The sequence below is a fragment of the Salmo salar genome, chromosome 15 (genome assembly GCF_965601325.2).
Source record: "Salmo salar chromosome 15, fSalSal1, whole genome shotgun sequence".
Taxonomy (NCBI): domain Eukaryota; kingdom Metazoa; phylum Chordata; class Actinopteri; order Salmoniformes; family Salmonidae; genus Salmo; species Salmo salar.
The window spans coordinates 96,268,089-96,290,841 of NC_138305.1; the positions used below are offsets into that span (position 1 = coordinate 96,268,089).

The following is a 22,753-nucleotide window of genomic DNA, read 5'->3' on the forward strand; positions in this document are numbered from 1 at the left end:
CTGTTTGCAAAAAAGACTGCAGTGTTCAATGCATGGCTGAGCATGTAGTGGCATAGAGTAGGCCTAGGCTAAAGGCTATATCAGATCCATATCTTCTTTCTTTTTGTGTTTATAAACACATTTCATGCAATTCTACTACACCTTCTGTCTAGAGACATTAGCAGAATCTTTTTTAATATGACAAAAATGACAGGGTACTATAGGCCTATATTGCTAACACTGACAAATTGTACAATATGAAGTCCATTTAACCTGGAGGAGGAAATGATCGTCCAAAACAAAGTTTCAAGTGGAACTGACCTAATTCTAAAAAGTTAATACGTGCACAAGGCACTCACAGGGGATATGGCCAAAGTGCTACGCTGGTGCCAATAAGACTATTCGCTTAAGTTGCAGATTATGATAAGTACTGTAAAAGACAGATTAGTCTTTTTATTGTCTTCTCTTTACAGCAATAGCAATTTTCTTTCCAAACTATGTTTTATTTTGATTAAATTAGAGAAAAAACACAGGATATTAAAATATATGACATTTGACTATTTTCTATTCGTTTACATATCTAAACTTGGTGAACGGGAATAGGAATAATATCAAATTTCTCTCTTGCAGTAGCCAACAAAGAAATGTGTGCACTGTTCACAATTTTTTTTTGCAAACAGCCATGAGGCTGCAGTAATACTGTTACCAAATCTTGTCCTATGCTAGTCATCACATTAGGAATTGGATTTTGTTATTCTGCATAGATGCATGCATTGCTTTATTATAAAGGTGATTGGTCAGTACCCCCTGCTCAAAACAAATTCTTGCAGCTATGCCTTGTATGCAACCATCTAATCTAGGTCTACTAAAAGGGAGACAATAATTGTACAATATGACGTTTAACCTGGAGGAGGAAATTATTGTCCAAATACGAAGTTTCAAATGGCACTCAATGATGAAGAGTGAATATGCGCACTCACTGGGGCTGAAGACGATGCTCTCCACTGGTGTTAATAAGATACTCAAATTTGAGAATTTTGATAACTAGAAGACAGATTAGTATTGCTTTGCAAACGATGTTTTCCCGCGATTGTATTTTAATTATTGTGATATGCATGGGCCTATATTAGCAGCTTTTCACTGACAGTCACAACTCAACAATCATTTGTTTGGTATTTGCCACGAGTTCTGCCCAAATTGTGGGCCTTCCAACTGTAGGCTATATGCTTGTGATTTAAAAAATTTCTTGAAGCGAATGATCATCTGGGGCCAAATCATGCTTGCTGGTGTACTAGCCTATTTTGAATGATTGTATAGGCAGGAGTAATTACATAATTGAGGCAAACATAATTGAGGCAATTCAGCTTTTTACTTTTGGACACGCCACGCTGCCTCTCTCAATTACATTTAATTCAATTGAGGGCTTTATTGGCATAGCAAACATATGTTAACATTGCCAAAGCAAGTGAAATAGATAATAAACAAAAGTGAAATAAACAAAAAGTGAAATAAACAATCAAAAATGAACAGTAAACATGACGATCACTAAGTTTCAGAGAAATAGAGACATATCAAATGTCATATTTTATGGCTTTGTACAGTGTTGTAACGATGTGCAAATAGATAAAGTACAAAAGGGAAAATAAACAAGCATAAATATGGGTTGTATTGACAATGGTGTTTGTTCTTCACTGGTTGCCCTTTTCTTGTGGCAACAGGTCACACATCTTGCTACTGTGATGGCACACTGTGGTATTTCACCCAATAGATATGGGAGTTTATCAAAATTGGATTTGTTTTCAAATTCTTTGTGGGTCTGTGTAATCTGAGGGAAATGTGTTTCTATAGTATGGTTATACATCTGGCAGGAGGTTAGGAAGTGCAGCTCAGTTTCCACCTCATTTTGTGGGCAGTGTGCACATAGCCTGTCTTCTCTTGAGAGCAAGTCTGCCTACGGCGGCTGCTCTCAATAGCAAGGCTATGCTCATTGAGTCTGTACATATTCAAAGCGTTCCTTAATTTTGGGTCAGTCACAGTGGTCAGGTATTCTTCCACTGTGTACTCTCTACTTAGGGCTAAATAGCATTCCAGTTTGCTCTGTTTTTTGGTAAATTATTTTCAATGTGTCAAGTAATTATCTTTTTGTTTTCTTATGATTTTGTTGTGTCTAATTGTGTTTCTGTCCTGGGGCTTTGTGGGGTCTATTTGTGTTTGTGAACGGAGCCCCAGGACCAGCTTGCTTAGGGGACTCTTCTCTAGGTTAATCTCTCTGTAGGTGATGGCTTTGTTATGGAACGTTTGGGAATCGCTTCCTTTTAGGTGGTTGTAGAATTTAACGGCTTCTTGGTTGGTGAGTAAACCCCAGACCATTTTATTTTTTATTTTATTTATTTCACCTTTATTTAACCAGGTAGGCAAGTTGAGAACAAGTTCTCATTTACAATTGAGACCTGGCCAAGATAAAGCAAAGCAGTTCGACACATACAACAACACAGATATACACATGGAGTAAAACAAACAGTCAATAATACAGTAGAAAAATAAGTCTATATACAATGTGAGCAAATGAGGTGAGATAAGGGAGGTAAAGGCAAAAAAGGCCACGGTGGCAAAGTAATAAGTACAATATAGCAAGTAAAACACTGGAATGGTAGATTTGTAGTGGAAGAAAGTGCAAAATAGCAATAATGGGGTGCAAAGGAGCAAAATAAATAAATACAGTAGGGGAAGAGGTAGTTGTTTGGGCTAAATTATAGATGGGCTATGTACAGGTGCAGTGATCTGTGAGCTGCTCTGACAGCTGGTGCTTAAAGCTAGTGAGGGAGATAAGTGTTTCCAGTTTCAGAGATTTTTGTAGTTCGTTCCAGTCATTGGCAGCAGAGAACTGGAAGGAGAAACGGCCGAAGGAGGAATTGGCTTTGGGGGTGACCAGAGAGATATGCCTGCTGGAGCGCGTGCTACAAGTGGGTGCTGCTATGGTGACCAGTGAGCTGAGATAAAGGGGGACTTTACCTAGCAGGGTCTTGTAGATGACCTGGAGCCAGTGGGTTTGGCGATGAGTATGAAGCGAGGGCCAGCCAACGAGAGTGTACAGGTCGCAGTGGTGGGTAGTATATGGGGCTTTGGTGACAAAACTGATGGCACTGTGATAGACTGCATCCAGTTTATTGAGTAGGGTATTGGAGGCTATTTTGTAAATGACATCACCGAAGTCGAGGATCGGTAGGATGGTCAGTTTTACGAGGGTATGTTTGGCAGCATGAGTGAAGGATGCTTTGTTGCGAAATAGGAAGCCAATTCTAGATTTAACTTTGGATTGGAGATGTTTGATGTGAGTCTGGAAGGAGAGCTTACAGTCTAACCAGACACCTAGGTATTTGTAGTTGTCCACATATTCTAAGTCAGAACCGTCCAGAGTAGTGATGCTGGATGGGCGGGCAGGTGCGGGCAGCGATCGGTTGAAGAGCATGCATTTAGTTTTACTTGTATTTAAGAGCAGTTGGAGGCCACGGAAGGAGAGTTGTACGGCATTGAAGCTCGTCTGGAGGGTTAACACAGTGTCCAAAGAAGGGCCAGAAGTATACAGAATGGTGTCGTCTGCGTAGAGGTGGATCAGAGACTCACCAGCAGCAAGAGCGACATCATTCATGTATACAGAGAAAAGAGTTGGCCCAAGAATTGAACCCTGTGGCACCCCCATAGAGACTAGCAGAGGCCCTGACAACAGGCCATCCGATTTGACACATTGAACTCTATCAGAGTAGTTGGTGAACCAGGCGAGGCAATCATTTGAGAAACCAAGGCTATTGAGTCTGCCGATGAGGATGTGGTGATTGACAGAGTCGAAAGCCTTGGCCAGGTCAATGAATACGGCAGCACAGTATTGTTTCTTATCGATGGCGGTTACGATATCGTTTAGGACCTTGAGCGTGGCTGAGGTGCACCCATGACCAGCTCTGAAACCAGATTGCATATCAGAGAAGGTGCGGTGGGATTCGAAATGGTCAGTAGTCTGTTTGTTGACTTGGCTTTTGAAGACCTTAGAAAGGCAGTGTAGGATAGATATAGGTCTGTAGCAGTTTGGGTCAAGAGTATCCCCTCCTTTGAAGAGGGGGATGACAGCAGTTTCTTTCCAATCTTTTGGAAACTAAGACGACGCGAAAGAGAGGTTGAACAGGCTAGTAATAGGGGTTGCAACAATTTCGGCAGATAATTTTAGAAAGAAAGGGTCCAGATTGTCTAGCCCGGCTGATTTGTAGGGGTCCAGATTTTGCAGCTCTTTCAGAACATCAGCTGACTGGATTTGGGAGAAGGAGAAATGGGGAAGGTTTGGGCGAGTAGCTGTGGGGGGTGCAATGCTGTTGACCGCGGTAGGGGTAGCCAGGTGGAAAGCATGGCCAGCCGTAGAAAAATGCTTATTGAAATTCTCAATTATAGTGGATTTATCGGAGGTGACAGAGTTTCCTATCCTCAGTGCAGTGGGCAGCTGGGAGGAGGTGTTCTTATTCTTCATGGACTTTACAATGTCCCAGAACTTTTGAGTTTGTGTTGCAGGAAGCAAATTTCTGCTTGAAAAAGCTAGCCTTGGCTTTTCTAACTGCCTGTGTATATTGGTTTCTATCTTCCCTGAAAAGTTGCATATCACGGGGGCTGTTCGATGCTAATGCAGAACGCCACAGGATGTTTTTGTGTTGGTTAAGGGCAGTCAGGTCTGGAGAGAACCAAGGGCTATATCTGTTCCTGGTTCTACATTTCTTGAATGGGGCATGCTTATTTAAGATGGTGAGGAAGGCATTTAGAAAAATAAAAAAAATAAAAAAATAACCAGGCATCCTCTACTGATGGGATGAGGTCAATATCCTTCCAGGATACCCGGGCCAGGTCGATTAGAAAGGCTTGCTCGCTGAAATGTTTCAGGGAGCGTTTGACAGTGATGAGTGGAGGTCGTTTGACCGCTGACCCATTACGGATGCAGGCAATGAGGCAGTGATCGCTGAGATCTTGGTTGAAAACAGCAGAGGTGTATTTAGAGGGCAAGTTGGTTAGGATGATATCTATGAGGGTGCCCGTGTTTACGGCTTTGGGCTGGTACCTGGTAGGTTCATTGATCATTTCTGTGAGATTGAGGGCATCAAGCTTAGATTGTAGGATGGCTGGGGTGTTAAGCATGTCCCAGTTTAGGTCACCTAGCAGCACGAGCTCTGAAGATATATGGGAGGCTATCAGTTCACATATGGTGTCCAGAGCACAGCTGGGGGCAGAGGGTGGTCTATAGCAGGCGGCAACAGTGAGAAACTTGTTTTTAGAGATGGATTTTTAAAAGTATAAGTTCAAATTGTTTGGGTACAGACCTGGATAGTAGGACAGAACTCTGCAGGCTCTCTCTGCAGTAGATTGCAACACCGCCCCAGTGAACTGGCCAACCTCTGGCTAACCGCTGGCTAGCTTCTGTTGTGGATTTCAGATTTGAGGTAAATAATACTTTCTTTTTTTTAATTGGTAAGGTGGGTTGCAGGAGAGTGTTTTGAGGTTGAGTTTTTAGAAAAAAATATATTAAAAGATATGCGAAGAAAAGATGTAAATATATATATACACATGGGACGCGACAAGACGAAGGACAAAGACGTCTGACTGCTACGCCATCTTGGATACTAACCATGAAGGGCAATGGGTTCTATAACTGATTCAAGTAACTGATCCTAATTGGGATTTTGAATTTTATGTTCCTTTTGATGGCATAGAAGGCCGTTCTTGCCTTGTCTCTCAGATCATTCACAGCTTTGTGGAAGTTACTTGTGGTGCTGATGTTTAGGCCAAGGTAGGTATAGTTGTTTGTGTGCTCCAGAGCAACGGTGTCTAGATTGAATTTGTATTTGTGGTCCATGGCAACTGGACCTTTTTCAGAACACCATTATTTTTGTCTTACTGAGATTTACTGTCAGGGCCCGGGTCTGGCAGAATCTGTGCAGAAGATACTGGAGAGAAGCACCAGATCATCAGCAAACAGTAGACATTTGACTTCAGATTCTAGTAGGGTGAGGCCGGGAGCTGCAGGCTGTTCTAGTGCCCTCGCCAATTCGTTGATACATATGTTGAAGAGGGTTGGGCTCAAGCTACATCCCTGTCTCACCCACGGCCCAGTGGTAAGAAATGTGTGTTTATTGCCCATTTTAACTGCACACTTGTTAGATTTGCACACTTGTTTTTCCCCCAAAACCACTTTCCATCAATTTGTATTGCAGACCCTCATGCCAAATTGAGTCAAAAGCTTTTTTGAAATCAACAAAGCATGAGAAGACTTTTCCTTTGTTTTTTTGTTTTTTGCCAATTAGAGTGTGCAGGGTGAATACGTGGTCTGTCGTATAGTAATTTGGTAAAATTAATTTGACATTTGCTCAGTACATTGATTTCACTGAGGAAATGTACGAGTTTGCTGTCAATGATAATGCAGAGGATTTTCCCAAGGTTGCTGTTGACACATATCCCACCGAAGTTATTAGGGTTAAATTTGTCTCTACTTTTGTGGATTGGAGGGATCAGTCCTTGGTTCCAAGTATTGGGGGAGATGCCAGAGCTAAGGATGATGTTAAAGAGTTTAAGTGTAGCCAATTGGAATTTGTGGTCTGTATATTTCATCATTTCATTTAGGATAACATCAACGCCACAGGCCTTTTTGGATTGGAAGGTTTGTATTTTGTCCTGTAGTTCATTCAATATAATTGGAAAATCCAGTGGGTTCTGGAAGTCCTTGATAGCTGATTTTAAGACTTGTTATTGATCATTTATGTTTTTGCTGTTGTTTTTTTGTTATAGAGCCAAAGAATGGAGAAGTGGTTTATCCATACATCTCTGTTTTTGATAGATAACTCTTCATGTTGTTTGTTTAGTGTGTTCCAATTTTCCCAGAAGTGGTTAGATTCTATGGATTATTAAATTACATTGAGCTGATTTCTGAAATGATGTTCTTTTTCCGTAGTGTATTTTTGTATTATTTTAGTGATTCACAATAGTGAAGGTGTCTTTGTTTTTGGTTTCTTAATTTCTTCTTAGGTTTTTGAATTTTTCATCAAAGCCTTTGTCATTGTTTAAAATGTTCTTAGGTTGTCTGCTTGATATTTTTTTTGATTTGATAGGGAAGCTGAAAGGTTAAATATACTGTTTAGGTTTTCTACTGCCAAGTTTACACCTTCACTATTACAGTGAAATGTTTTGTCCAGGAAGTTGTCTAAAAGGGATTGAATTTGTTGCCTAATAGTTTTTTTGGAAGGTTTCTACACTACTTTCCTTCTGTAGCATGTCTTAGTATTGTTCAGTTACTTTGTCTTTGATGCCTCATAGTTGAATATTGCTCTGTTCAAGTAGACTGATAAGGGTGTCAGTGGGCTGACTGTGAATGCTCTGAGAGACTCTGAGTTGAGGTTAGTGATAAAGTAATCTACAGTACTACTGCCAAGGGATGAGCTGTGGACTATGTACAGACCCAGCGTGTGACAGAGCTGCAGGACTTGTGACCGGTGTTTGTTGGTTATGTTGTTATAGTTGTGTCTAGGGGGGCATATTAGGGAGGGAACACTGTAACCTCCAGGTAGGTGTTTGTCCCCCTGTGTGCTGAGTGTCAGGTTCTTGTCCAGTTCTGGCATTTAGGTCGCCACAGACTAGTCCATGTCCCTGGGCCTGGAAATGGTTGATCTCCCCCTCTAGGATGGAGAAGCTGTCATCGTTAAAGTATGGGGATTCTGTTGGGGGGGGTATAGGTAGGAGACATGAGGACATTTTTCTCTGAGATAATTTCCTTGTTAATTTCTAGCCATATGTAAAATATTCCTGTTTTGACTAATGTGGTGAATATCACATGATCTGGAGGAATGCTCTCAAATAGTATTCCACTTCTATTTTGTATTAGTTTACAGTTCTAAAGATGTCGAAAAGGGAATGAAAACAATATTAAATAAGGAACATGGCATTCTCTCGCCCTTGACTCGTAGGCCTGCTCCTGCCCATGTCAAACATGTATGCATACTAGCCCACTATCTAGCAAGCAACACAGTATTGGGTGTGGCCCTTCAAGTGGCAGATGCGCTTTCTACCTACTGGTGCTGGATTGAGATCTTTTCTTTGCGATGGATCACATAGCTGTCCATTTGTGCTCAGTTTTAATAGGCACAATCTTGTGTTTACTAATTACATTTCAACACCCCTCTCATTTTCTCTCTCTTTCTCACACACACATGGTTATGCAGTAACCTACAAAGAAATGTGCGCTGTTCTGTCCACAGCAGTCTATTTTGTTTTGTAAACAGTCATGAGTTAAATTAACTTAGACTGCAGTGACTAACGTTACCTAATCTTGTCTCGAATCTTGGCTACTCATCACATTAGGAAATGTATCTTATTGTTAACCTGCAAATGTTTTATTATGAAGGTGATTTTATTTTCAACCCCGCCCCCTCAATAGGAAATGGACAGGAAATGTAGTTACGCATGTTCCTCAAGGTGGAAATAACATGGATTATGAGTCATATATTTATACTTAACCCGTGTCAGCCTCATTATTAATATTATTACCCTGTGAGATCAGAGTAACAGACCACATCAAGAAGTCATGGTCTCATTCATTATGTTGTGGCCCTTCCAATCCAAACGACATGTTGTTACAGTGTGATCGCCAGACCTGATGATGATGTTGACCTTTTAAACCTCTGGTTGGGATGGTGAGGTAGGTAGCTAGTCCTCGTCAGTCTCACGGCAGCTCCCAGACCATGTTGAAGGGTTGTAACCCTGGTGATCTGTGGTCTGAAGGACCTGACAACCCTGTGGTTCAGTTCACCACAACCCTGTCAGAGAGAGAGATGGGTTTCTCTGGCATCGCCACATATCATTAAATGTATTTTATTTATTTGATTTATTTAACTAGGCAAGTCAGTTAAGAACAAATTCCTATTTACAATGACAGCCTACCAAAAGGCAAAAGGCCTCCTGCGGGGACGGGGGCCTGGGATAAAAAAAAAAAAACATTAATAAAGGACTAAACACACATCACGACAAGAGACAACACAACACTACATAAAGAGAGACCTAAGACAACAACATAGCAAGGCAGCAACACATGACAACACAGCATGGTAGCAACACAACATAACAACAACATGGTAGCAACACACAACATGGTACAAACATTATTGGGCACAGACAACAGCACATAGGGCAAGGTAGAGACAACATATCACACAAAGCAGCCACAACTGTCAAATTACACTAAAAAAGGAAAAAGGCAGCAGCCAGCTCTCCTGACCAATCGCCTGGAGATGTTGACACTGTTATGATCTGAAAAACAAGTTCCATGGCAACCATTGTCAAACAGTGGAACGGGCTGCCTCGGAGATCCGGGGAAAGCCTCTTTGTTTGTTGTACTTGGCCAGGGTTTCTCCTTGGCCCCACACCCCTCAATTCTGTGGGGGAACCCACTGGAGGATTTGCTTTTTTCCATCTCCTGCCCGGGATTCTGCCAATCTGGCACAATAAATTCCTATTCGCAGCTGCTCTCTTCCATAAAATCCAGCCTGATCTCCGTAAGATAGCTCTAAGTGTGGGAGTCGGGAGAAAGGCAGCAGCAGGAAGAGGGAAGGGACCGAGTTCAGATGGAAAAAATATAACTGAAATAAAGGGTACAGGAGTGGAATTTAGTTTTGGATGGCCTAATAGTGTTTCCCTCAGTAAACAGCAACAGCATTTACTGTTTCTGAATTAACTTCTATGGGCTAGGTGGGACGCCACCGTCCCACCTGCGGGACACAGCCAGTGAAATGTCAGGGCGGAAAATTCAAAAACAACTGTCATAATTCAACTTTCTCAAACTATTTTAAAACTATTTTACACCATTTTAAAGAAACTTCTCGTAAATCTAACCACATTGTCCAATTTCAAAAAGGCTTTACAGCGAAAGCAAAACATTAGATTGTTAGGAGAGTACATAGACAAAAGTAATCACACAGCCATTTTCCAAGCAAGGACATGTGTCAATAAAACCCAAAACGCAGCTAAATGAAGCACTAGCCTTTGACGATCTTCATCAGATGACACTCCTAGGACATTATGTTACACAATACATGCATGTTTTGTTCAATAAAGTTCATATTTATATCCAAAAACAGCATTTTACATTGGCGCGTGATGTTCAGAAAATGTATTCCCACCAAAACGTCCGGTGAATGTGCACATCAATTTACAAAAATACTTATCATAAACGTTGACAAAATATATAACAATTATTTTAAGAATTATAGATAGACTACTCCTGGATGCAACCGCTGTGTCAGATTTTAAAATGGCTTTACGGAGAAAGCACATTTTTCAAAATTCTGAGTACATAGCTCAGCCATCACGGTGAGCTATTCAGACACCTGCCAAGTTCGGGGCAACCTAAACTCAGAATTAGTATTAGAAATATGCTCTTACCTTTGCTGATCTTCGTCAGAATGCACTCCCAGGACTGCTACTTCCACAAGAAATGTTGTTTTTGTTCGAAATGATCCATATTTATGTACAAATACCTCTGTTTTGTTCGTGCATACAGATCACTTATCCAAAGACATAACGCGCGGAACGAGAGACGAAAAGTCAAAATGTTCCATTACCGTACTTAGAAGCATGTCAAACGCTGTTTAAAATCAATCTTTATGGTATTTTTAACGTAAAATTGCGATAATATTCCAATCGGACAATGGCGTATTCATTCAAGAAGAAAAAGGAGGAATGGCGTGCTCACGTGACCGTGCATATTCAATCCCTTTGTTGCCAGGCAGTCCACTCAGAAACTGAGCTCCTATTATCTGCCCAGTGACAGGAAAATGCTCAAACCACATTCTGAAGGCTTTAGACAGCCAATGGAAGCCTTAGGAAGTGCAACGTCCCCCACAGACACTGTAGTTTTGATAGAGAATCAAAAGAAGAACTACAATTCTCAGACTTTCCACTTCCTGCTTGGAATCTTCTCAGGTTTTTGCCTGCCATATGAGTTATGTTATACTCACAGACACCATTCAAACAGTTTTAGAAACGTCAGTGTTTTCTATCCAAATCTACTAATAATATGCATATTCTAGTTTCTGGGCCAGAGTAGTAACCTGTTTAAATTGGGTACGTTTTTCATCCGGCCATGAAAATACTGCCCCCTAGCCCAGACAGGTTAACACAGAGTAACTGGGAGAGTCATACTGGTTGGACTGTGTTTGATCCTCCTCCCTAACATCAAGGTGTTGATCTCAGAGCTCCCTACCAAGATCCCTCCATGTAATGCCTTCCCTTTATTCTGTTAGCTACAAGAACAATTCACCATCTTCCTGGAAATCTCATAAAAAATATTAATTGGGGAATTCACAAGTACTACATTTAAGTGCCCTCTTTAATCCCAAAGCATTGTAAATAATACATTCAGAACACATTATGTAAAGCTTCTAAAGCAATAAAGACGACATAATAATGGCTCCTAACCAATTGTGCTTTTTTTTTGCGTTATTTGTAACTTATATTGTACATAATGTTTCTGCCACCGTCTCTTATGACCGACAAGAGTTTCTGGATATCAGAACATCGATTAGTCACCTCAAACTGGACTTACTCCAGATACCCGACCAGGCCCAAATCCCTGTCATTCACGTGAAGAGAAGACGGATACAGGGGACGCAGGTCTGAGTGCCCTGTGAGAATTCTTCAGTGAGTGGGTAACCCACCTCTACCATCCTTCTTATTGGCCATTGTCCAATCATTGGAGAATAAACTTGATGAGCTCTGTTCAAGACTATCCTACCAATGGGACATTAAAAACTGTAGTATCTTATGTTTCACCGAGTCGTGGCTGAACGACGACATGGAAAATATATAGTTGGCTGAGTTTTCCATGCATCGGCAAGACAGAACAGCTGCCTCCGGTAAGACAAGGGGTGGTGGTCTGTGTCTATTTGTCAATAACAGCTGGTGGAAAAATCCAATATTAAGTAAGTATCAAGGTTTTCCTCACCTGAGGTCGAGTATCTCATGATAAGCTGTAGACCACACTATTTACCAAGAGTTATCATCTATATTTTTTTGTAGCTGTCTATTTAACACAAACCGATGCTGGCTCTAATTCCGCACTCAACGAGCTGTATAAAGCCATAAGCAAACAAGAAAATGCTCATCCAGAGGTGGCACTCCTAGTGGCTGGGGACTTTAATGCAAGGCAACTTAAATCCGTTCTACCAGCATGTTACATGTGCAACGAGGGGTAAGAAATCTAGACCACCTTTACTCCACACACAGAGATGCGTACAAAGCTCTCCCTTGCCCTCCATTTGGCAAATCTGACCATAATTATATCCTCCTGATTCCTGCTCACAAGCAAAAACTAAAGCAGGAAGTACCAGTGACTCGCTCAATACGGAAGTGGTCAGATTACGCAGATGCTAAACTACGGGACTGTTTTGCTAGCATAGACTGGAATATGTTCCAATGGCATTGAGGAGTATACCACATCAGTCACTGGCTTCATCAATAAGTGCATCGATGACGTTGTCCCCACAGTGACCGTACGTACATACCCAAACTAGAAGCCACGGATTACAGTTAACATCCGCAATGAGCTAAAAGGTAGAGCTGCCGCTTTCAAGGAGCGGGACTCAAACCCGAAAACTTATAAGAAAGCCCTCTATGCCCTCAGTTGAACCATCGAACAGGCAAAGCATAAATACAGGACTAAGATTGAATCCTATCCAGTGACACAAGCCTACCAGATGAGCTAAATGACTTCTATGCACAATTCGAGGCAAGCAACACTGAAGCATGCATGAGAGCACCAGCTGTTCTGGACAACTGTGTTATCACATTCGCCGTAGCCAATGTGAGTAAGCCCTTTAAAAAAGGTCGACATTCAGAAGGCCGCAGGGCCAGATAGATTACCAGGACGTGTACTCCAAGCATGCACTGACCAACTGACAAGTGTCTTCACTGACATTTTCAACCTGTCCCTGGCCGAGGCTGTAATACCTATGTTTCAAGCAGACCATCAAAGTCCCTGTGCCCAAGAACACCAAGGTAACCTGCCTAACTGACTACCGACCCGTAGCACTCACGTTTGTAGCAAATAAAGTGCTTTGAAAGGCTGGTCATGGCTCACAACACCATCATTCCAGAAACCTTAGACCCAATCCAATCTGCATACCACCCAACAGATGCACAGATGACGCAATCTCTATTGCACTCAACACTGCCTTTTCCCACCTGGACAAAAGGAACACCTACGTGAGAATGCTGTTCATTGAACGCTGAGCTGTAGTCAACACCATAGTGCCCTCAAAGCTCATCACTAAGCTAAGGACCCTGGGACTAAACACCTCCCTCTGCAACTGGATCCTAGACTTCCTGATGGACCGCTCCCAGGTGGTAGGGTAGGCAACAGCACATCTGCCACGGGGTCCCTTCAGGGGTGTGTGCTTAGTCCCCTCCTGTACTCTCTGTTCACCCATTAAGTTTGCCAATGACACAAAAGTGGTAGGCCTGATCACTGACAACAATGAGACAGCCTATAGGGAGGAGGTTAGAGACCTAGAAGTGTGGTGCCAGGACAACAACCTCTCCCTCAATGTGATCAAGACAAAGGAGATGATCCTGGACTACAGGAAAAGGAGGGCCAAGGAACACCCCCATTCTCATCGATGGGGCTGTAGTGGAGCAGGTTGAGAGTTTCAAGTTCCTTGGTGTCCACATCACCAACAACAGTCGTGAAGAGGGCACGACAATGCCTATTCCCTTCACAGGAGACTGAAAAGTTTTGGCATGGGTCCTCAGATCCTCAAAAAGTTCTAAAGCTGCACCATCAAGAGCATTCTGAGTGGTTGCATCAGCACCTGGTATGGCAACTGCTCCGCCTTACCCCTACCTACATGTACATAATACCTTTCTTAACTCTTATTTTTCTTAAAACTGCATTGTTGGTTAAGGGCTTGTAAGTAAGCATTTCACGGTAAGGTCTACATCTGTTGTATTTGGCGCGTGTGACGAATAAAATGTGATTTAATTTGAATCATTGATATAATATAGGGTGTCTAATCAAAAAATGTATATTTTGACCAATGGGTAAAATAATTGTAATTGTTTAGACAATACTCTAAGAAAACCAATGGTCCAACCCTCATGTCTCTATCATAATCGGTTCAAAAGTTATTGGAGTGTTTACCCTTGTAGGATGGACAGAATTAGGGTGACTAACTCAATGCAGGCCAGAGAAAAAGAGGGGTCAAAAATCTGGAAAATTGCATCGGGTCAGTTAGGCTGGATTCTCGGGTCATTCAGGCTGGATTCTCTGCTAGAATTAAGGCTACTGGCTACCTGACAGGATTACTTTCCCGTTGAACTCGTCCTCTTTCTTCTCAAATCCGCAGGACATAAAACAATACAAAGTTAAGATGGATATTGAGACATGTATTTTCATATTTTAGTATACAGTTTTTGAAATTAATTTGAAATTCCTGTTCTTTTTAGAAGATTTCTAAAAAAAAAACAAGCGTATCCCTGTGAAATGTCAACGGAGCACTGAGCGTATATTTTCAAAACATTTTACATTTAATTCAGCTCGTGTCATGCTTATGTAGCTTTTTGCGACCCGCGGAAACAACTTTTAGGACGACGACCACAAAATGTACAATCCTCAAACATTGTTAGGAGAAACCTGCATCGTTATGTCAACAGAGCTCGGTGGTTATTATCATAAGTATTAGGTTACGAAATCTGATTTATGGATATAATGTTAATGATATGTTAGAGAAAGACCCCACTGAATGATTCAGAACATGAACAATCATATGTGTCTTGGTACAATGTATTTTATAACATAAGGTAATGACATTTTCTCACCGTAGCGCATTTTCACCCGCTCTAGGCAGAGTGGGAGGACACCTTTATATAATATTTCAAAAAGGTACAACTCTAGGTGCACTTTGAGACAGAGCATCGGAAGAATCTTTTTACTCAGAAACATCCATCAGTTATGTTGTATAGGGTATGAATCCACCCACCCAATACAAGTGGTAGTTATGTACAGTAGCTGTAGAAATGGAATAGGACATGTGCCTCCCTTGCCTCACCTTCAAACCTTCCCTTCAAAGTTCAAACACAGCACAGGAAGACAGGGCAATGCAGAAAGCCCCGTTGGTCTTTCTCTACTAAGATGTCAAGTTGTGTTTTATGCCCAAAACATTCATTTATTTGAACATCACAAAGATGTTTTCTGAGAAATACAATTTTCAAATGAGTCACTCTTGAGTGTCTTTCACACCTTGCTCATTTTTAAAGTGTTCAACTCTGGCGCATCATGACTCAGTGGTTTAGATTCTAGAACTGTGTCATCGGGGTAGCGCTGCTCTGTGGTGTCACAGAGGTCAAGGACAATAGAAGAAAGTCATGTATTTCACTATGAGTAAAATCAAAACATGGAATGAACTTCACAGTTCATACTGTACTCAAAAGGCCTTTATCAGAAGCTAGGGGCTTTGTGTGTGTGTATATATAGGCCTACAACGTTCTTATACTGTAAGGATGCTGTCCACAACCTAGATGGGAGTTGGGACACACTCTAGTACCTGCAGCTTTCCATGTTGTAGCTGTAGTGAATCTGACTGGAATTAACCCCAGAGGCAGTGGAGCAGGTGAAGGCAGTGGAGCAGGTGAAATTATTCCAATGTGCAGAAGGAGAGAGAGAGAGCTACCGTTCAGAGATAAAGCACACAGGAAAACAGCTTGGTGAACACACATTAGTTTCAGGTCACTGATGTCCCACTTACCAGCGGGCAGAGGAAAGACAACAATAGCAACATACCCACACTAATACAGAGAACCAGAGTTAAGAAACTAAACTGTGTTATAGCATACTGTATTCTGAGAATTTAACTTCTGAATGGCTATGATTGATACTCAAGTGTAATGGAAACTTGTGTAACATCATACACCTTATTTGCTCTCTGGCAGTTGAAGGTAGAAGTTCTGGTGGTCAGGTCTGGTGTCTGTCTGTCTGTCTACCCATGCCACTTGTTCTGTGGGTTGATTCTTCTCATGCTGCCAACAAAGTCCCCCAGGCAACCCTCTCAGACACACACACACACACACACACACACACACACACACACACACACACACACACACACACACACACACACACACACACACACACACACACACACACGCTCCCCCACCTCACAGTAGGCAATGTGAAGTGACTGAGTCAGCTACAGTACTGTACTGTGTGTGTCTCTCTCCCACCTCTGGTTGGTAAACAAACACGTTCATTGGCGCAGGACGCTAAAGCCAGACACTCATCTATTGTATGGTTAAGTCTGAGTGTTCCCTGGGCCAGCCTCAAATGGCCATGCCAACCCTTCATGAGGCGCCGTTAAAGCTCTCTACTGTGTAACTTCTCTGGAGCACCACTCGCCTCTCTAAACCCCCTTTTTATACTCAGGAAAATCCTGTGGCCCCATTGGGGAGATTAAAGTTTATTTAAGGCATTAGGTGTCAAAGGGAATTCCACTAGAGACTAAAATAAACATGGACGTTTAGGTTGTGGTTGTGATGACAGCAGAGAGAGCTGGAGCACCCGGGCCGGTTTGGCCACTAGTTGGTTTGCCTCTCTCCCTGTTTCAGATGCAGCTCTGCTCTGCTCTATAAAGTGTGCTTAGTGTTGAGCTGTTATAAAAGGCCAAGGTTTATTTCTCTTTCACATCTGCAGATGATCAGAGGGAGTCAAAAGGAGGAGGGGGATAGATTTGCTGCTACTCTTAATGATATAAGAAGGTCTGCAGCTTGCTGAGCTGCCAATGGTTTAGCTCAGCTTATGGGTTGTTTGTCAGGCAAAATACTTTCTAACTCCCACATCTGATAAATAACTCAGTGACTTGCAATAACTTAGAATGTTTTATCTCATTCCAACTGTACATAAAAAAACAGGGTGCCAGTATTAGTGGATACCAGTTTCACTGAGTATCCCTCAGCATCGTGGTATCTGTTGAACTGGAGTTGTTTGGGGTGAGGGCTGTTATGTTTATCTTTGAGGGGGTTACTTTGGTACACACTAATGCTCAGCCAGGGATCAGTGTGTCTGTTCGCTTAACTTGCCGTTTAAAGATGACACCATTTCCCTTGTCCCACTATATAGATCACTGCTTTAAAGGCCCAGTGCAGTCAAAACTTGATGTTCCTGTGTTTTATATATATTTCCACGCTATGAGGTTGGAATAATACTGTGAAATTGTGAAAATTATGATAATGCCCTTTTAGCGTGAGAGTTGTTTGAAAAGACCGCCTGAAATTTTGGCTTGTTTTGGTGGGATGGACTTTTGGGCTGCCTGATGAAATAAATTAGTTAATAGACCGATAAGAAAGAGTTCCAAAGCTCTCTGCCGATAACAGCTGGGCGGCAGGTAGCCTAGTGGTTAGAGTGTTGGACTAGTAACCGAAAGGTTGCAAGATTGAATCCCCGAGCTGACAAGGTAAAAATCTGTTGTTCTGCCCCTGAACAAGGCAGTTAACCCACTGTTCCTAGACCGTCATCGAAAATAAGAATTTGTTCTTAACTGTCTTGCCTAGCTAAATAAAGGTAAAATAGCAAGTTTTCAGTTTTGCCCTCCCAAGTCACACCACTCCCGTACTGTCGTTGCCAAATTCTTGCTTGAGAAATAGCTTCTTAGCAAAGAGCAATTTCTTAAATATTTTTAACCATTTTAATTTAAAACAATCACAACCTTTAAATAGGCCTCCTAAAAGCCTGTTGGATATTGAGTTCCCCTAAACCCGACTCTAAAACAACGCACAATACATAATATGGTGCTGCTTACAATCTTACTCACTCTATATTATCGCATTCATCCCTTTGAAGTGAAAAAGATTGATCATATAAAAATATGATCAATCTTAGGACGCTTCATATTAGCAGAGTTTGCTCTATTAAACTATTGTATTAAGTGAGACACAACCTCCCTGTGAATGTTTAAAACATGCTAATATAGTATACAGCAGGTAAACATGAATATGGTCAGCTTTTATATACTACATCAATGAATAAAATGCATTTTGGCTCAAATGATGTCACTGTCATACTAACTTTTTTCCCCTCCATTTTGGACATGTCTTAAAATGTATGTGTTCCCTAAAAGTCAAAACAAGAAGCCATGGCATCAGGTTCTTATGTCATAGTGCCAGTACACACAGTGTGCTTCCAGGCCTGCTGGAGCTGTTAGTTACTAATAAAGACAGACCGACTGCAGTACGGAAGATGTGGCCTATCTGGACAGACTCCACTACAGTACATGTTCAACATACTGGACAGTCCTTTAACTTTACTGCAGGTTTCCCCCATTGTCAATGTGAACCAAAAACTGCTGCAGTGTAAGTTACGGCTACACTACCACTCTCATTGCTTTTGTGAGGTCATATAATCACTCTTCATTTTCATGTGAACATCTAGTTCTAGTTATGAATGAGACGCATTATTCCGTTTGACACCTTGCCATTATAGCCACAGTATAGGCATAATTTTTTTTTGTCATTCACAATAGGCCTATAAATATGTTGTTATAGTCCCTATACATTAAAACTCAGATCATGGCAAGCTAAAAAGGAAATCCTACATTCAATGTTTGAAGACTTTTCAAATAGTAAAATATCTGAATGACTTCATGATGGCAATTTGAATTTAATACAGATGTCTATATTTAGCCTTATCATGGACCTCCCAGACAAGAACCCCTTGACATTTGAACTTTGGACAGGTTTAATCTCATCGCAAAGTGTGTAAAATGTGTTTCCCCCACCTTATACATGGCGTGGTGAGTACACTGTGTAAGCACTCCACACAACTTGACTGAGTCTATTTTTAGAACGCTGAAGTTTCCATTTATACTCGCTGTGCTGTGTCACCTGGCTGTCAGCAGAACAACAGGAAATGATGGGGAATAAAAAAAGAGCGGTAAAATGGAACACTATGGTCCTCCTAGTGGACACTCTGTGCCAATGCAGCTCACTGTAGTGACATCTTCTGGTATCGCTACCACAGCCAACTTGCACACAGAGTAATCAGTAGTACTTAGTGTTATGTTCCCCTTGGTGATGTTTTACTGTAGGATCAGTATGTTTTTGTCAAGATGTTATGCCCTTTTCTACTGTGTAATATACTTTACCTTTTGTAAGTGTTTGTTGAAAGAGAAAGGGAGATATGAAAAGGCCAGGAATGAAAATTGCCCTCCCTGGAGCTGTGAAATGCTGCCTGGGAAGAACAGATGACAGTACACATCAAACACAGTATTACATCAAACACCTTGGATGCTCTGACTAACTAACAACCTGTATTTGTTTCTCTTCTCCTCCCTGCAGTAAATGAGATCATAAGGAAGGATCTGACCGGCGTGCAGGCCAGAGGTCAGACATAGACGACAGAAAACAGGAAGTGGACAGCTGCAGCTCACTCTTCGTCGCCATGAGAACCTCTTCCCTGTGTGCCCATCTCCATATCAACCCTACAGTATATCAACCCCAGCCACCAGCAGTTTGGCTGCTCTGCCCGTTTCCTTCAAATAACTGTTTCTCAGCTAAAATATTCTCTGCCTTTTACCCAACGCCAAAGAATGTTCTGCCAAAGACAATTTTCTTAGTTTTCAGGCCCAAAAGAAACTAGATTGTGCCTTGTTTTATTACTACTTAGGTTTATCGGATTCAAATGGATGTTTTTCTGTACAATAAATAAGAGGGTGAACATTCCTAAACAAGTCACAATCATGGCAGTCGTTGTAACAGTACTGGTTGTTAAACCAATATGCAGTGGTGGAAAAAGTTCCCAATTGTCATACTTGAGTAAAAGTAAAGATACTGTACGTTAATAGAAAATGACTTAAGTAAAAGTGAAAGTCACCCAGTAAAATACTACTTGAGTAAAAGTAAAACATTATTTGGTTTTAAATACAGTATCAAAAGTAAATGTAATTGCTAAAATGTACTTCAGTATCAAAAATAAAAGTATAAATAATCATTTAAAAATCCTTATGTTAAGCAATCCAGACGTAACTATTTTCTTGTTTTTTTAAATTTTATTTACGGATATCCAGACATAATTTACAAAAGAAGCATGTGTATTTAGTGAGTCTCTTTATAAGTATGTGAATAGGACCATTTTCCTGTCCTGTTAAGCATTCAAAATGTAACGAGTACTTTTGAGTGTCTTGGAAAATGTATGTAATTAAAAGTACATTATTTTCTTTAGAAATGTAGTGAAGTAAAAGTCAGTTGTCAAAAATATAAATAGTAAAGTACAGATACCCCCCAAAAAACTACTTAAGTAAACATACTTTATAGTACTACTTAACTACTTTGCACCGCTGCCTATATGCAAACCTTTAAAATAATTGTAACTCTCTTACCCATCTTGTTGACAATTCTACCAATGACACCATTCATCAAATATGCCAACATGTCAACATTTCACTGTGATATGTGTATTGTGTTATACAATTTGAGCTTACTTTGATCATCTCATCTCGCTACTATAAAGGAGACGAACACTGCCATGCTAATAACCAAATAAATATTGGCTTGTAATTTCACCTCTCCATATTTTTTATTTTCTTCCCTACATGTTTTTGTGTTCTGTTGTTATGTACCAATTCGGCACAACACATGAAGTTCCCTCCCAGGAAATAATTTGAACGTTATATGCACTGTTTAGTAGGGGAATCTTTGTGTATGTGTATTCTTACATGGTGTGTTGTCTTTATTCCATAGTTTAAATGTTTTCCTCATTGTGTTTGGGTCATGTGATGAACTTAATGTAACTCAAATGTTTATTACAGTATAAGCAGTGGATTTGCCAGATGCCTCATCTGGGCCAGTGATGATACTGCTTAGAGAAAAGTATTTCACCTTTCTCAATGAATTATTGGATATTGAAGTAGTCTCAAAGGGCTTATATTCAAAGAATGATATGCTAAATCCTTACACAGGTAAAGATCAGGGGGAAATGCAATTACAAAATTAGCAGCTTCTGAAGCTGTCTAAGCAGGCAATGTTTTGAGTGTTTGCTGTCTACAATGCATCTGACTACATTCAGGTCTTAAAGGGATAGTCTTTCTATGCTTGCTAATGGGTGCCCAATTTCTTAGTAGCCTATATGATTGTAACATTTATCCAAATCTGTTGCATGTTTGGTTGTAACAGAGCAAAATGTTAATATGTGTATAACATATATTATAGCCTACCTATTTCTATTTTGTGTAATTAATATAATTTTGAGGTTTTTCGTAATGACAATGAACAACATGCTGTATATGCAGTGTTAATAAGTGCCTGCCTATACAAAACATCCCAGGTATTCTTACCTGCACTGTAATACTGTGCCTTACATTTCCAAGATCATCCCACATTTCTAAGATGAGCTATGCTTTCCTTGTTCAGTGTCACTGTCATTATACGTGTATTTGATGTAGATTCAAACATGAAAAGGCTGTTTGGAGCAAAATGATTGGTGTTGCATAATAATCTATATGATTTACTGCATGTATATGGCCTAGCAAGTGCTCAAAGTGCTTTTATATTATAAGAAGGGATAGCTGAGATTGGTGCAGAAAGTAGGTGTTTTGTTACATATCAAATAAAAGATGTTCAATGTTTTAATCAGATCCCCTGCCCCCCCCCCCCCCCCAAAAAAAACTCTTTACAAATAGTTTTAAAAGTGTATGCCTGACCATTGCCAAGTCATATGCCATTGCTATGATTGTACAAAGATTTAAAAGTTAATAATCCAGACTGAATCTGCCTGTTCAATATGTCATTTTGACTAATTTCATATGATATATTTTATATCAGTTTTTATGTGCTATGGAAAGATATAGATAGTAATAGCTAATATATCTGACTTTTTTAATTGAGCCATTCTCTCAATGTACAGCAAACACACCAATGTACAGCAAACAGTGTGTTTGAAATATCCTGAATGTAAACTTTACAGCTTTCCCCCCCTTAACTGTAAATAGATAATTGCTTACAACTGTATAAATGGTTCTGGTAGTCCTCTTTTTTTATTGGTAGTTATAGCGTATAGTAGAAAAGTATGTTTTATGAACTGCATCAGTTGTTTTCTGGCTTTTTCATTATTTTTGTTAATCCAGTGTCTTAGTAATAAGCCATATATCGCTGTCAAAACGTTTATATTAAAAGTGATGTTGAAATAAAGTTTGCTTTAGAGAAACAGATTATATTTTAGTTTCAGATGTCTTACAAGTTTATAAACAAAGCTGTGCATCTTGAATGAACGCAGTCATATTCCCCATAGTCTTTATCCTGCTTGACGATCCGTATTGTACGTTTTCTCTTCTATAGCAGATGTATGTTTCCTTAAAACTGTGGCATTTTCATCTCCATTTTTCCAGGCAAAACTTGTATTTTAAAACTAGCAATGAATCATAAACAAAGAATTCTACAGTTATTGTCTTTTGTGTACAGTTTTTCTCCAATTCATTTGACATACAGAAGGTACATTTCAGTACCTCAGTCATCCTTATCCAGAACATCAGTTTAAATCAGTTTCATGATTTTTATTATGTTTGCTTCCTCTATTGGTTGTTGGCTAGCTACAGTAGGTAATAGTCACTGATGCCTCTCTTTAGACTGTGATGGGAAAATAGAAATCAGCAGACCCTAAGAGTCCGTGACTCATACTACAGTAGGTTAAAGAAATATCTTAACCTAGGCTACAGTACCCCAACCC

At 40.5% G+C, this 22,753-nt stretch overlaps 1 protein-coding gene across 3 annotated transcripts in view; it reads left to right on the top strand.

Annotated features, from left to right (window-relative positions):
• The window catches only part of LOC106572627 (nuclear factor of activated T-cells, cytoplasmic 2), a 53,251-nt gene extending 30,780 nt beyond the window's left edge, over positions 1-22,471 (top strand). For all 3 annotated transcript variants that reach the window (XM_014146980.3, XM_014146979.3, XM_014146981.3), the window contains exon 10: positions 19,372-22,471. In XM_014146980.3, the coding sequence (XP_014002455.2) occupies positions 19,372-19,427 (56 nt within the window). In that variant the 3' untranslated portion in view covers positions 19,428-22,471. The remainder of the gene's footprint in view (positions 1-19,371) is intronic.
• Positions 22,472-22,753: the final 282 nt, after the last annotated feature.